At 36.2% G+C, this 14365-nt stretch overlaps 1 protein-coding gene across 12 annotated transcripts in view; it reads right to left on the minus strand.

The window, feature by feature from the left end:
* COP1 (COP1 E3 ubiquitin ligase) overlaps positions 1-14365 on the minus strand; it is a 277450-nt gene that overhangs the window by 113942 nt on the left and 149143 nt on the right. For all 12 annotated transcript variants that reach the window (XR_007458723.1, XM_049634009.1, XM_049634006.1 and 9 more), the window contains one exon: positions 102-245. Coding sequence is in view for 11 of the 12 variants with exons in the window: in XM_049634009.1 (XP_049489966.1) it covers positions 102-245 (144 nt within the window). In the remaining variant the exon portion in view is untranslated. The remainder of the gene's footprint in view (positions 1-101; positions 246-14365) is intronic.

Raw genomic sequence — 14365 nt, forward strand, 5'->3', positions numbered from 1 at the left:
TAAGGAGTCTCACAGAAAGGTAAAACAACAAACTCATACTAATTATAGTCACTGATCGTTATACACACGCTACATGATGTCCAAAAAAATAATCTAAGTACCTGATTTTGGAATTGCAGGTCATTTCATTTTCAGGGTAGTGAATATCCACGGCATCTTGAATGACTGTGCCATATTCATAGACCTTAATCTTCTTTGTAACTCCAGCAATTGCAAAATAGTCACAATCCCGGTCAAATTCAATACTATGGAAGAAAGTGTATATTTGGTCAGGAAGACCATTTGCCTATCCCTGTGACATTTACAATGACAACAGTTCAGAGTTTTTTCTGTTTCTAAAGTCATTCTGTCTACAAGAATAAGAGCTCTACTTGAAATGCCCTCAAATTGGAGTAGGCTCTATGTCCAGATAGAGTCATTATCAAGACATAACAAATTACAAGTGGTAGAGAACTGTGCATAGCTACACAATTCTGCTTATAGATAGTTCTTTTGTTCCTAGAAACTTGACATGTTTTTCAATTCAGCTTTAGTAACCATATTACAACTTACCCAACTGTAAAGGCTAACAAGTTATATTATAAAAGTAGTGACAAAAGACTTAATGGTTTGGTATATTAAAAAATATGTCAAAAGAGAATTACCAATTAATCTTTTCATAAATTCTAACTATTTCCCTTCTACCACTTTGTGGGGATCACAGAATTTCAGTGTTTAACGTTACTTTAATAAATAAATTAGTACACAAACTCAGTTACAGAAGCAATTAAAGAGTGATGACAAAGGTTTAAAAAATGGAATCATTAAATTATCATTATGTTCCTCAAATCCATTACTAATCTCTCAAAGATGATCTGATTTATTAGCCCCCCCCCCCCAATATAGATTTCTTATGCCAAAACCAAGGGAAAAAACTAAAAATCTCCCTTCTCTTAGAATTTCTTAGGGAATTCACTCCTCTCTTACTGACTTTCTATACAAGTTCCAAAATAATATACTTCAAAGAAAAGCAGAAGACCTTATTCACCTTTATAAAACTTAATTTGGAACCTCAACAAAGGTGTTATATGACCAGTAAGAAATTTAAATGACCTAATGTGAAATGAATCATCACATCCATTATTTCTCAACAAGTTAAGCATCTTTTCTATAAGCTTAGCCGTAAGGCCAAAGAATACAGATGAATTTTCACTGATCTACAATTAATTACACAATAATAATAGCTAACATTCACTGACCGCTAAGCATAACCACTGCACATATTAACTCATGTAATCCCCATAATAACCCTATGAGATAGGTATTATCTTTGTCCACATTTTACACATGAGAAAACGAAGGGTTAGAGGGGAAGCAATTTGCCTTAAGTTAATCAGCTAGTAAGTGGATAAGACAATATGTTAATACTCTGCATATATCAAGTAGTCGTTAAATGCATATAAATACCGACATGGCATACTTTTCTTTCTGGATTACCTGTGATATCCTGTTACAGAACAGTTAATGATTAGTTAATAATTTAGTAAAATGCTTGCTAAGCTAATGATGACGAATAAAAGAAATAGGTACACAGAATATTTCATACAAAAACACTTTGAGATGTTCACTTTTCAATACAGCTTTAAATCCTTTATTTTATAGCATTTAAAATAATTTCATTCCATGTCACTGACTATAGCACAAATCAGCAAATACTCCCTCCAATAAAATATGACTATGTGGCAATGCAATGCATTTATTTGTACAACAACTGAAACCAAACTGCTGACTCAGTGTTCCCCTGCACCATGGATTCTAATGCAGCATAACTATGTCGATGCAACTATTCATCTATCCTGACTCAATTTATACCCACAGGCTAATGTCACTGAAGGAGAAATATTATTGTGTCCGACAAAGAACAGTTATCAGAACTGAAATCCCATCCTTAACTTAAAAGGCTGGGTATGGCTGAGACCCCAAGGAAGAACTAGTTAAATTATCTCTAAATACTTTTACTACACCTACAAACAGACATGGCAATAAATCAACAGTATTCCAGTGTTACACCAGAAAAAAACAGGCCACTTCCAAACTATATGTTTTTAAGAAAAAATAAATTTAAACACTAGATTATTAAAATAACAGTCCAAAGACACTGCAGTGAGAAAACTTCCATATGAATAAAAATGCTATCTGTCAAAAGAATTGATTTGATGATGTAAATAAGTTAATAAATCTATTATTTCTTCTGTTGCTACACTGTTATTCAAGACACCTCTCTTTTTTCAACAAAGGTTATTATTTAGCTGCATTAGCTAATTCTTACCTCTCATGCTAAAAAATCAACTTTATATTCTGACTTTATTGTTATTTTCTTACGTCCTGGTTATGTTTTGTTTTTAAATATTGGGATATCAAGGATCTGTACAGTATTCTTTTTTAATATTCTGGGATACTGAGTTTCTTTATAATTTAAAAACAATAAAATTCTAATAGAAATGCTGATCAGAAAGTAAAAAAATATCTCTAGTGAATTTTTTTGGTTTTTTTTGTTTTTGTTTTTGTTTTTTTTTTTGAGAGAGAGAGAGAGCGAGCGCATGAGAGCGAGTGGGGGAGGACAAAGGGAGGGAGAGAGAGAATCCCAAGCAGGCTCTCTGCTGCCAGCGCAAAGTCCAACATGGGGGTTGAGTCCACTAACTGTGAGATCGAAACCAAGAGTCAGAGGCTTCACCAGACTGAGCCACCCAGGTGCCCCTCTAGTAAATTTTGATAAAAAGGGAAAGGAAGACAAACAGCTGCCTTTGAAAAAAAAAGAGAAGTACTGCCACATTACTACGACTCAGGATTTAGGTACTTCCAAACGCTGAACCGTTTGTTCTCAATCTTTAACAGATTTAATCATATCTGATCCCAAACAAACATAATTAGATTCTAAAAACATCTCATGTAACAACTCAAATGAACAATGTAGTTTTCAGGTACAGAGAGAGCTTTTCAGAGCTACTCCAAAATGGATGGCCTCTTATCTCACAATACAGTATTTCAGCTGCCTTAATTATGAAATCTGATAACCTAAACAAAAACAATAAACAGTGACTAAACTGAAATAAAAAGTAATTCATTGATGTGCAATTAAATTCAAAAAAATTTGTACTAAGTTTCACTTGTTATACAAAATTCATTTCTGCTATTCACTATCACCAGTAATTCTTTTTAAGTTTATTTATTTTGAGAGAGAGAGAGAGAGAGAGAGAGAGAGAGCGTGCGAGCAGGGGATGGGCGGGAGAACCCCAAGCAGACTCCACGCGTTGAGCAGAGCCCAATGCGGGGCTCAAACTTAGAAACCGTGACATCCTGACCGAGCCAAAATCAAGAGACAGACACTTAGCCGACCTAGCCACCCTGGCGCCCCTATCACCAGTAATTCTTTTTTTTTTTTTTTTTTTATATACGTTTTTTTATTTTTGAGACAGAGAGACAGAGCATGAACAGGGGAGGGTCAGAGAGAGAGAGGGAGACACAGAATCGGAAACAGGCTCCAGGCTCTGAGCTGTCAGCACAGAGCCCGACGCGGGGCTGGAACTCACGAACTGCGAGATCATGACCTGAGCCGAAGTCGGACGCTTAACCGACTGAGCCACCCAGGCACCCCTCACCAGTAGTTCTTAAAGCAAGTGGTTTATGAAAGTTTACTGCAATGATAAATTGAGTTTCACAGAACTTTTTAAAATTTCAAAATACACATGGGGCGCCTGGGTGGCTCTGTTGGTTAAGCAACTGACTTCGGCTCAGGTCATGATCTCATGGTTGGTGGGTTCGAGCCCCGCATCAGGCTCTGTGCTGACAGCTCGGAGCCTGGAGCCTGCTTCGGATTCTGTGTCTCCCTCTCTCTGCCCCTCCCTCACTTGTGCTCTGTCTTTCTCTCTCAAAAATAATAAAATGCAAAAAAAAAAAAAATTTTTTTTTAATAAAATTTCAAAACACACAAACATTTGCTTTGAAAAATATTAATGGGGACTTATTTTAAACATGGAAACAAACTGCCTTTTTCTTTCATACTTGGACTGTTTCAACTGTTTTTAAAAGTGATTTATTTAAACAGTTTAAAATGCTAATTCAGCTGTAGGAAACTGCCTATAGTCTTTGTCAAAAGGGCCATCAGTCAAGTGATTGAGCCTCCAGGCAAGAGACCATCCAGGCACAGGACAGCTGATTAACGCATACCTCTAGTACAGTGTGGCACAAAACAATGCAAAGATGGCAATATCCCAAGAAGGGAATTTTTTCAGTGCTCCCACTGTGTCATACTGTTTTTGCAATTAAAAAACAAGTATTAACAAAGTGGATTAATATCCCAAACACTAGAATCCTATTTATCAAAAGAAAATGTAAAGCGAACACAGTTGTTAGAAGTCTAATTCATCACCATGATAGTGTGCCTCAAGAGATAGAGGCTGCTATTATTTCAAGGAAACAAAGAAATTGGCCATTTTAACGAAAAGAAATAGGCAGATCTTTAAAGAATACAAATACAGGTAAAGTAAATAAGAATTGATGTTATTCCACGGACTTTCTCCCAAATCAATCAATAATAATAGCTAAACCTTCCATACCATAGATAATACTATGTATAAAGCACTGCGTTAAGCACCTCACATAAAAATAAATTTACTCTTCAAATCTCCACTGTATACATAAGGAAACTAAGTTATACCGATGTTAAGTAATTTACCCAGACTTCACCAGATAATTCAAATTCAAGCAATCTGGTTCCAGAGTCTATGCTCTCAATCACTATGCAAAACTTCCATTTTAATGAGAACACAAGAACTGGTTTTCAAAGAATATATACAAAGACAAAATAAACAATAATAACATAGTTACACATACTATATTATATACATGATAGTAATAAATGATATATTCATCCTGTGTAACAGGTTAAACAGAGGGAGATAAAAAGAGTAAGGTAGTCTCACAGGGTGTATAATTACTGGGAAAGATTACAATACAGTATCAGCAAATGCCAAATAATGATGAAAGATGCTACAGAAATTCAGGAGTCACTGATTACTGAGGCCTACTGGGAGAAAGTGGATGATGCATGAATAGTCTCACCCATCAAATATCCAGCATGCCTGTTTTTTTTAATGTTTATTTATTTGTTTTTGAGAGAGAGAAAGAGAGAGAGAGAGTGTGTGTGCACGTGTGGGCATGTGGCAAGTGGGGGAAGGGCAGAGAGAGAGGATAACCGAGAATTCCAAGCAGGCTCTATGCTGTCAGTGCAGAGCCCGACATGGGGCTCGAACTCACAAACTGTGAGATCATAACCTGAGCTGAAAGCAAAAGTCGGACGCTTAACTGACTGAGTCACCCAGGCGCCCCCCAGCATGCCTGTTATCTGCCAAATGCTGACCTAGCTGATGGAAATAGGATGTTAAAAAACCAGAACACAACATTTGAGAAATTCACAGAAATATGAATTAGGCATGCATTAACACTAACCCAGACTAGTGCAATAGCTTCTGTAACAGTCTGCTACTCCTGCCTTTCCTCTTTTCTAATCCATTTGAAGAACTGATAAAAAGGTAAATTTTCAAAAACACAGCTCAGCTCTGTCCACATAATTTTCCTCATTTACTACCATGTAAAATCAATACACCCAATTATTACTGAAGATTCACCACAAACAGGCCTGAATCCCTTCTTAAAACTTTTTAAAAATATGTATATAGGCAATGGTTCAAAGAGTGCACAAAGAAAAGCAGAGTCTTCCTCCAAATCCTGCCAAATAAAGCACCCAATCACCTCCCTGGAGGCAACCAATAATTCCAGTTTATGTACCCTACTAGCATTACCCTGTGCATGAACAAGCATCTGTGTATTCATAGTTTTATTACTTAAACACATGGGGCGAAATCATACATATTGACTTACACCTTGCCCCCTCCACAGTATCTTGATAATCATTTCATATCAGTACATATTAGGGCAACCTCATTTTTTCCCCAGTGATTGTAGAGAATTCAAACATATGTATGTATCATAACTTAATCAGTTTATCAATTACTTTCTGATCTTTCACTGTTAAGTAATCCTGCAAAAAATACCCTCCTATGAGGGTCCTTCTTTCATATATTTGCATATATTCTTGAAAATATCATGAAATTTACCCTAGAATATGAAGCGCTAGGTCAAAAGTCACATGCATTTTATTTTTTTTAATGTTTATTTATTTTTAGAGAGGGAGAGAGAGAGAGAGAGAGAGAGAGACAGACAGACAGAGCATGAGCAGGGGCAGGGAGACAGAGACACAAAATCCAAAACAGGCTCCAGGCTCTGAGCTATCATCACAGAGCCCAACGCGGGGCTTGAACTCAAAAACTAGGAAATCATGACGTGAGCTGAAGTCACACACTTAACCGACTAAGCCACCTAGGTGCCCCCACATGCACTTCAATACATTTAAGTAAAGCTAAACCTCTCTCAATGCAGATAATACCACTAATAATGTCAACTTCTTTTCTAAATGTTCCTTTTACCTTCTTAATCTAATGGAAACCTGGCTCTTTGAAAAACACTGCTTCCCTTGAAGTCCTCTCACATTCCGTGGTTCAAGTAATTCTGGAAATGAAGTCTGTGTTTTCCATGCTACACACAGCTTCTTGCAGCCATTTTCACTCTCTCCCAGCTCCAAATCTCCTGTAACTTATACAACTCCTCCCGAGCCCTTGTACCAATGCAGGAGTTCTTGGCAATTTTAACTTCGCTATCACTCTCTCCAAATCTACTTTTGTCCTATTTCTTTTTTTTTTTTTTAATGTTTATTTACCTATTTTGAGAGAGAGATAGAGAGCCCACTCCTGAGAGCATGAGAGCAGGGGAAGGGCAGAGAGAGGGGATCCCAGGCAGGCTCCACACTGTCAGTAGAGCCCAATGTGAGGCTCAGTCCCATGAACCATGAGATCATGACCTGAGCCAAAATCAAGAGGCAGACACTTAAACCAACTGAGCCACCAAGGCGCCTCAGTTCTTGTCCTACTTCTTAATTAATAATCATGCAGATGATTAACTTCAACAGCCTCATCTATCAGTTTCTTGACTTTTTCTTCTCCAAAGATCTTTCACTGTGCTAACACTCCACACAACCAGGATCATACCCTAGACTTTTTCATTACTAAGAACTTCATTCCCTCCATAATCTCAATTTTGCTTTATGACATATGGCTAACAACCACTTCCAATCTTGCTAGATGACCCTCTGTGTCCAAAAATCCTTCAAGCCCTCAAGCCCGAGGGGACCTAAAAATTCACTGGTCTTAACATCACCATTATGCCATCCTCTTATGTATTCACTTTCTTCTTTACCTATCATAAATTCCATGGTCAATAGAGGACTCCCTCCCGTACAACAGTATTCGTTCACTGCTTTTAATTTTTATTTCTTGTATCTAACTTCCTTGGCAAAACTCTAATGCTAGTTACATCTAACTCCCTACCCACTCTACACTTGAACTGGCACAGATGAACACGGTGAGAGAAAAGTATACAACCATATTCTCCAGTCTCGTTTTAAATTCATCATCACTATCTTCAAGCGAGGCCTTAACACTGCCTAGTTTCATGGTAAATTTCCCTGGTACACATACTCTCCATTCAGGTTAAAAAAAAAAAGGTACACAATTTCTTCATTCTTCTCAAAATTTCCCCATCTACTTCTTCACAAAATCACTCTCAGACTGTTTCCCTCTGCAGTTTAGCAAAACTATAAAAGATTAAGAAGATAACTTCCAAAGGCTCCCACCACCACATCCCCATTTACCAGCATATGTATTCTGATACACTCTGCCAGCTCTCCATTTACTCTGAGGAAGGATGCAAGCTCCTAAACCTGACCAACGCCTCTGCTTGTGTAGCAGATCTCATCTCACCCCTGATCCAGGAATGCTTTCTCAATTCTCCTCCTCTCTCCTCTGTCATTAATTTTCCACTCTCCTACCTCTTTCCCTAAGCCTTTCAATATGTTTTTTTCAAGTAAAACACAAACAAAACAAAACATGCCTTATAATCTTTATTCCATTTTAGCTACCCCCCATTTCTTTCCTTTGCGATAGGAAAACTGAGCAAAAAAGTTATCCATACTCACTGGCTCCAATTCTTCTCCTCCCATTCTCTTTAACCTATTGGAACCAAGCTTTTCATCTTCAGCACTAGAAATGCTCTGTCAAGGTCAACAATGACCTTCAGTTTGCTAAATCTAATAATCACCTCTGATCTTATCTTACTTGAATATCAGCAACAGCTGACTTAAAGGATCACTTCCTCCTCAACAGAGTTGATTCTTCTCCTAACTAACTGGCCACTCCATCACAGTAGGCACTCACACTGTTCCTTTTACCGTCTCCACTTTCACATTCAAGTAGTCCAGAGTACAAGTATCCTTCTACCTCCTCTTTCCATCTACATGGTCTTCGGTGGAGATCTCACCTAGTTTCATGACTTTATACACTGATGATGATTCAAATGTTTATCTGGCATACCAGACCTCTCTCTACACTATTGGTTCATGCCTACTTGGCAGCTCCAATTTTCGTCTAACAGGTTTCTTAATCTGTCCTAAACTGAGTTTCTGAATACTCCACCAAGTATCTTCCTCATCTTATTAGCTAAACCCACCCCTTTCATTAATTAACAGCAACTCTTTCGGTTCAACCTTCAAAATAGAGAAGCTAACCACTTCCCAATAGCCCACTGCCACCACTCTCATCCAAGCTACCATTATCTCATGTCTGTATTATTATAATAGGCTCCATACAGATATCCCTGCTTCCATACCTGACCCTTACAGTCCATTTTCAAACAGTCAAATCATCACTATTTTGATCCGAAATCTTTTAATGGCTTCCTACCCAACCTCATAAAAAAGGCCAAGTGATAACAAAGCACGAAAGATTTGCCTCCTCCCACCTTCCTCCAGGTACATTGGCCTCATGGCAAACCTAAGAAATTCCAAATCTATTCCCATCGCAGGGGTCAATGTATCTGAGAGTACCTGAACCTGGAAGTGCTCTCTGCCCAAACATATGTATGGCGTACTCCCTCACTTCCCTCAGGTACTACCTCAAATGTTAGCTTACCACTAAGGCCATCTGTCTAATCCGTTTCAAACTGTAGCTCTCCAGTTTCTCTCTCCTTCTGCTTTATTCTTTTTCTATAAGATCTTTTTTAACTTCTACCCTAATACTTACTTTCTTCTAATACTTACCAAGTTTCACTTTTGTTCCATTCAGATATTCATTCCATCTGGAACTTATTTTAAAATATGACAGCAGAGATATAAATTTATATTTTCCAGACCATTACCTAGTTGCCCCATTTACTGAATCTCTTTTCCCCATTTATTAGAAATGCATTTTATGTGATATATACTAACTTCTTACAAGAATTTGAAACAATTGTAGACATTATCCATTCTTTATTTGTACCAAGGTTTTAATTACTGATTCATCACGACATGTGACATCTTGTAGTAATGAGTGCTCTTTCATGAATCTCTTTCTTCAGAATTTGCCTAGGTATTTTAGCAACTATATTATTCTTAAGTTTAGCACCAACTTATTTCAAATGTATCCTGATGGTATTTTCTTTGCAATCAGGTGAAATTTATACACAAGTTAAGGAAAAAGTGATATTCTTGTGATACGTAGTCTTTCCATCTAGATAGGTTATGTCTTCCTTTATTCAATTTTGTTTCTTCAGCAGAATTTTTAAATTCTTTTAGATCTTCCACATTTCCAGTTAGGTTCATTATTTTCTGTTTGAGAACTCTCCCTATTTTTCCCATTGTAATTATCCTGACTAGATTTTTTGGTCTCTTCTAGAATCAGTTCAAATCATTTATATTTCCTAGAAAATAATCCTTATCACATAAGATCCCAAGTTTGTTTACAATAAACATGAGCAAAGTAGTTTACCTTTTTTTCCACCAGTGTGCCTGTAATTATTTCCTCAGTTTCATTTCTTATTCTACATATTTACGATTTCCCCTAGTTGTACGTGATTGGTTAACTAGCCATCTGCACTTTGTTTTGAGAAGCTCATTAATGGAATAATTCTGTCTTTAATAATTCATTCTTTTTTCCTTCTATTTTCTTTAGGTTTGTGTTGTTTTTTTTTTTTTTTTTAACTTAGGCGCTTAAGTTATTTTCATACATTCCTTATCCATTAAGTACTTAAAACAATGAATCTTATTTTGAGCACTTTTAACTGTGTCCCATAAATTCTAATATATAGAAGTTTCACCAAAGTGGTTGCATTTCCACTTTGACCCTAGAGTTGCCAAATTAGTTTCTTTTTATATTTATTTATTTTCAGAGAGAGAAAGAGAGAGAAAGAGGGAGAGAGAGAGAGAGACAATGCAAGCGTAGAGGAGGTGCAGAGAGGGGGGAAACAAAGATCCATGGTGAGCTCTGCCCTGACAAATGAGAGCCCATGCGGGGCTCGAACTCACAAACTGTGAGACCATAACCTGAGACAAAGTCAGATGCTTAACCCACTGAACCACCCAGGTGCCCGCCAAATTAGCTTTTAAATTTCCATGTGGTAGGTTTTTCCTAGTTTCTAATTTTGTTACACATGTCTGCTCTTACAGTATTGTGATCAGAGAATGTTTTAATTTTCTGTAATTTGAGATGTTCTATATGATTTAGATTCTGTACATTTTCTGATATTCAACCGACACTTTAAAAGTTCTATTAAAAAGTTTTAAAGTTCTATTCTTGATACATGTTGGTGTATCGGTTCTAACTTGTTAGTAATGTTACTTAAGACTGGTATAATTGCTGTATTTTTTGCTCCACTTAATCTGTCATGGACTAAGATCTAATCTGATTTAAAGTCTACACAACTAATGTATTTATTTTCTCTTACAGTTAACAGAGAGATTTTCCAATCTATAAAGATATTTATAACTACGTAAACTTCATCATGGACCGAACTCTGATCATTAGGAAGTGTCGTGTGTGTGTGTGTGTGTGTGTGTGTGTGTGTGTGTGTGACAGAGACAAAGATTGAGGTTTAATGATTTCTAGCCTAAATTAAACGTTATTTTCAACATTCACAGCTCCAAGACTTAGGGACTCTTATATAGAACACAGATTTATGCTTCACACTGTGACCTAATGTGAAGATACTTCCCTTCTGATGGGAGGTTTACACTATTTAATCAATCACATGTTGGCTTTTATATCTGTTATTTTACTTCATGATATATATTGTTTTGGATGTATTTTCAATTAAAAAAATTTCTGATCATCTGATTTCTTTCTGCTTTCTGTGTGTTATTCTCATGAATGAGAATTGTATTTCTGTCTAGTGGCTATTTTTATGACTTTTATGAACTGCTATGGAAAGAAAGGAGTCAATGTACCTATTAAGTCTTTACTCTGAGCAAAGGACAAAGTTATTTTTGCCCTCCTTCTTCCAGTCCTGATTGATTATACTGATTCTCTTAGAATTTTTTTTCCCCAAAGATATTTATACCTCTCATCCTTTTGCAAGTGAAAAACCTATAATTATCTGAACATAGACATGAATTCCATTATACATAAAAACAATCTAGTCTTGCATTTCTAAAATTCACCAAATGTTCCAAATTTACTCATTGTAAGCAGGTTCAAGTATCTATTTATTATATTGCCTAATGCAGTCAAAGAATTTACATATTAAGATGTATATATTATTTTAAATTATTCTCCTTTTAGTTCTCCTTTATATTAGAGTTAGGGAAATAACTTTTTGAACATGTGTATTGGGAAAATCACAACACCTATTAATTTTATTTCAGAAGAGTGCCAGTGTACCAATAAACTTCATTTATGGACACTGAAATCTGAATTTCATATAGTTTACACGTCACAAAAATTATTCTTTATTTTTCATTCAGTACTTAAAAACATAAAACTATTCTTAGCTTGTGGGCTATACAAAACTAAGCAATGGGTCAGAATTGATTCACAGGTCTTAATTTACTGACCCTGTCTTGAAAAAAATTTTATTTTCCCATTCCCTCTGGTTATCACTGAATAGCTGGAACAAATACACTATCTGACAAATGATATTCTGGAACACTTTTGTAAATATCAGAAATGCATCTTGAGGACCATTAAGATCAACATTCTGATTGCCAAATTCTTCTCATTTAAGTCTTTAGCACGTTTTAATTTAATGTAGTTGTACACTCTTCATCTGTCCTAAAAGACCTATTCTATGCGCAATATAACTGTATCCTATGGTAGGTGGTTTTTATCAGAGAAATTTGACAAGCTGAAGGTAATTTCTGAAGTAAAAGACAAATAAAAAGACTGAATAAAGACATCTACTAGAGAAAAAAACAGGAGTTGGGAAAAACAAAATATATTTTGTCCCCAAAACTATGATGACATTTTGTCCTCTTTGGAATGAGTTTATATTTAGTAAAAGTGAGGAGATCCATATGGAAGCACTATTTATTTCTGAAATTAAAGTAGAAAATACATCACATTTTTCAGTTCTGTATCTTCTAGTAATATTTAAAGAGCAACCAATAAAATTAGAATAGTAAATCATTAATGTCAATGCTGCCATGCTTCATCAGAAAACAAGAGAACTATGATATAAAGAAACTATTTTATGCTGCAGAGGACTAATCTGGAATGAAAATTTATAGTCTAAAAGAAAATTCATCATGAATATATAAAAGTATGTCCCCAGGCGCCTGGGTGGCTCAGCCGTTAAGCGTCTGACTTCAGCATAGGTCAGGATCTCACGGTTCGTGAGTTGCAGCCCCACCTCAGGTGAGCTCGGCCCCCACTTTGGGTAAGTCTTGCTTCTCTCTTCTTCTCACCACCCCCGCCCCTTCTGGGATTCTTTCTGCCCCTCACCCACTTGCGCCCTCTCTCTCAAAAAAAAAGTATGTCCCCAAAACATCACTTAGCCAGGTAGACTTAACAGATCAGAAATCCATCTCACATTCCCTACAGTAACAAGTAGACAAAACCACTGAAGGGAAAGATACAAGAGAAAAATGTGACTTTTACTACATAAATCCTTTCAAACCATCACAGCAGAAAATAAAGAGCTCCTGTTCTAAAATTTTTATGGAAATGCAAAGGACTCAGAATTACCAACACAACTTTAACAAATAATAATAAAGCTAGTGGTCTTAGATTACCTGATTTCAAGGCTTAATATAAAACTGCAGTAACAATGAGAATGTGGTACTAGCCTAACAGCAGACGACATACAGATCAATACAAGAGAAAAGAAAGTCAAGAGGCAGATTCACAGTAATTCCAGTACTGGGTATTTGCCCAAAGCAAACAAAGACTAATCTGAAAAGATATATGTTTACTGCAGCATTCTGTATAACAGCCAAGGTACAGAAGCAACCTAAGTATCTATTGACAGGCGGATGAAGAAAATGTGGTGCACACACACACACCATGGAATACTTCTCAACCACAAAAAAGGATGAGATCTTGCCATTTAGAACAACATGGATAGACCTAGACGGAATTATGTTAAGTGAAGGAAGTTGGAGAAAAATACCATGTGACTTCACTTCTACGTGGAATCTAAAAAGCAAAATAAATGAGTAAACAAACAAAAAGCAGAAACAGAGTCATAAAGTAGAGAACAAAAACTGATACTTGCCGGGTGTGTGGGGGTTTGGGGAAGGTGGGAGCATGGGTAAAATGAGTGAAGGGGAGTGGGAGGTACAGGCTTCCAGTTATGGAATGAATATGTCAAGAGGATAAAGTACAGCATAGGGAATATAGTCAATAGTATTATAATAGTGTTGTATGATGACTGATGGTACATTCTTGTGATAAGCACAGCGTAACATACAGACTTGTTGAATCATGTTGTATACCCAACACTAACGTAACTGTGAGTCAACTATACCTCAATTAAAAAATTAAATTCATACATATTTGTTCAATTACTTTTCAAAAAAGATGTCAATGGGAAAAGTTCACCTTTTAAACAAATGCTGCTTGGAACAAATATCTAACCCCAACCTTTACTTTAAAATCTAAACAAAAATTAACTTGAAATGGATTATAGGCCTAAATATATAAGCTGAAACTATTAAAATTATAGAAGAAAACAGAGGAGAAAATTTTTCACCATTTGGGGCAAGCAAACATTTTATAAAATACCAAGAGTTTAAATCATTTTAAAAATTAATGAAATGGAATTCATCAAAATTAAATACTCACGTCATTTGTCTTTTTTTTCTAAGCTTTTTTATTTTGAGAGAGAGACAGAAAGCACGAGTCGGGGAGGGGCAGAGAGAGAGAGAGAGAGAGAGAGAGAGAGAGAGAGAGACAGAGAGAGAATC

The sequence above is a fragment of the Panthera uncia genome, chromosome F1 (genome assembly GCF_023721935.1).
Source record: "Panthera uncia isolate 11264 chromosome F1, Puncia_PCG_1.0, whole genome shotgun sequence".
NCBI lineage: Eukaryota > Metazoa > Chordata > Mammalia > Carnivora > Felidae > Panthera > Panthera uncia.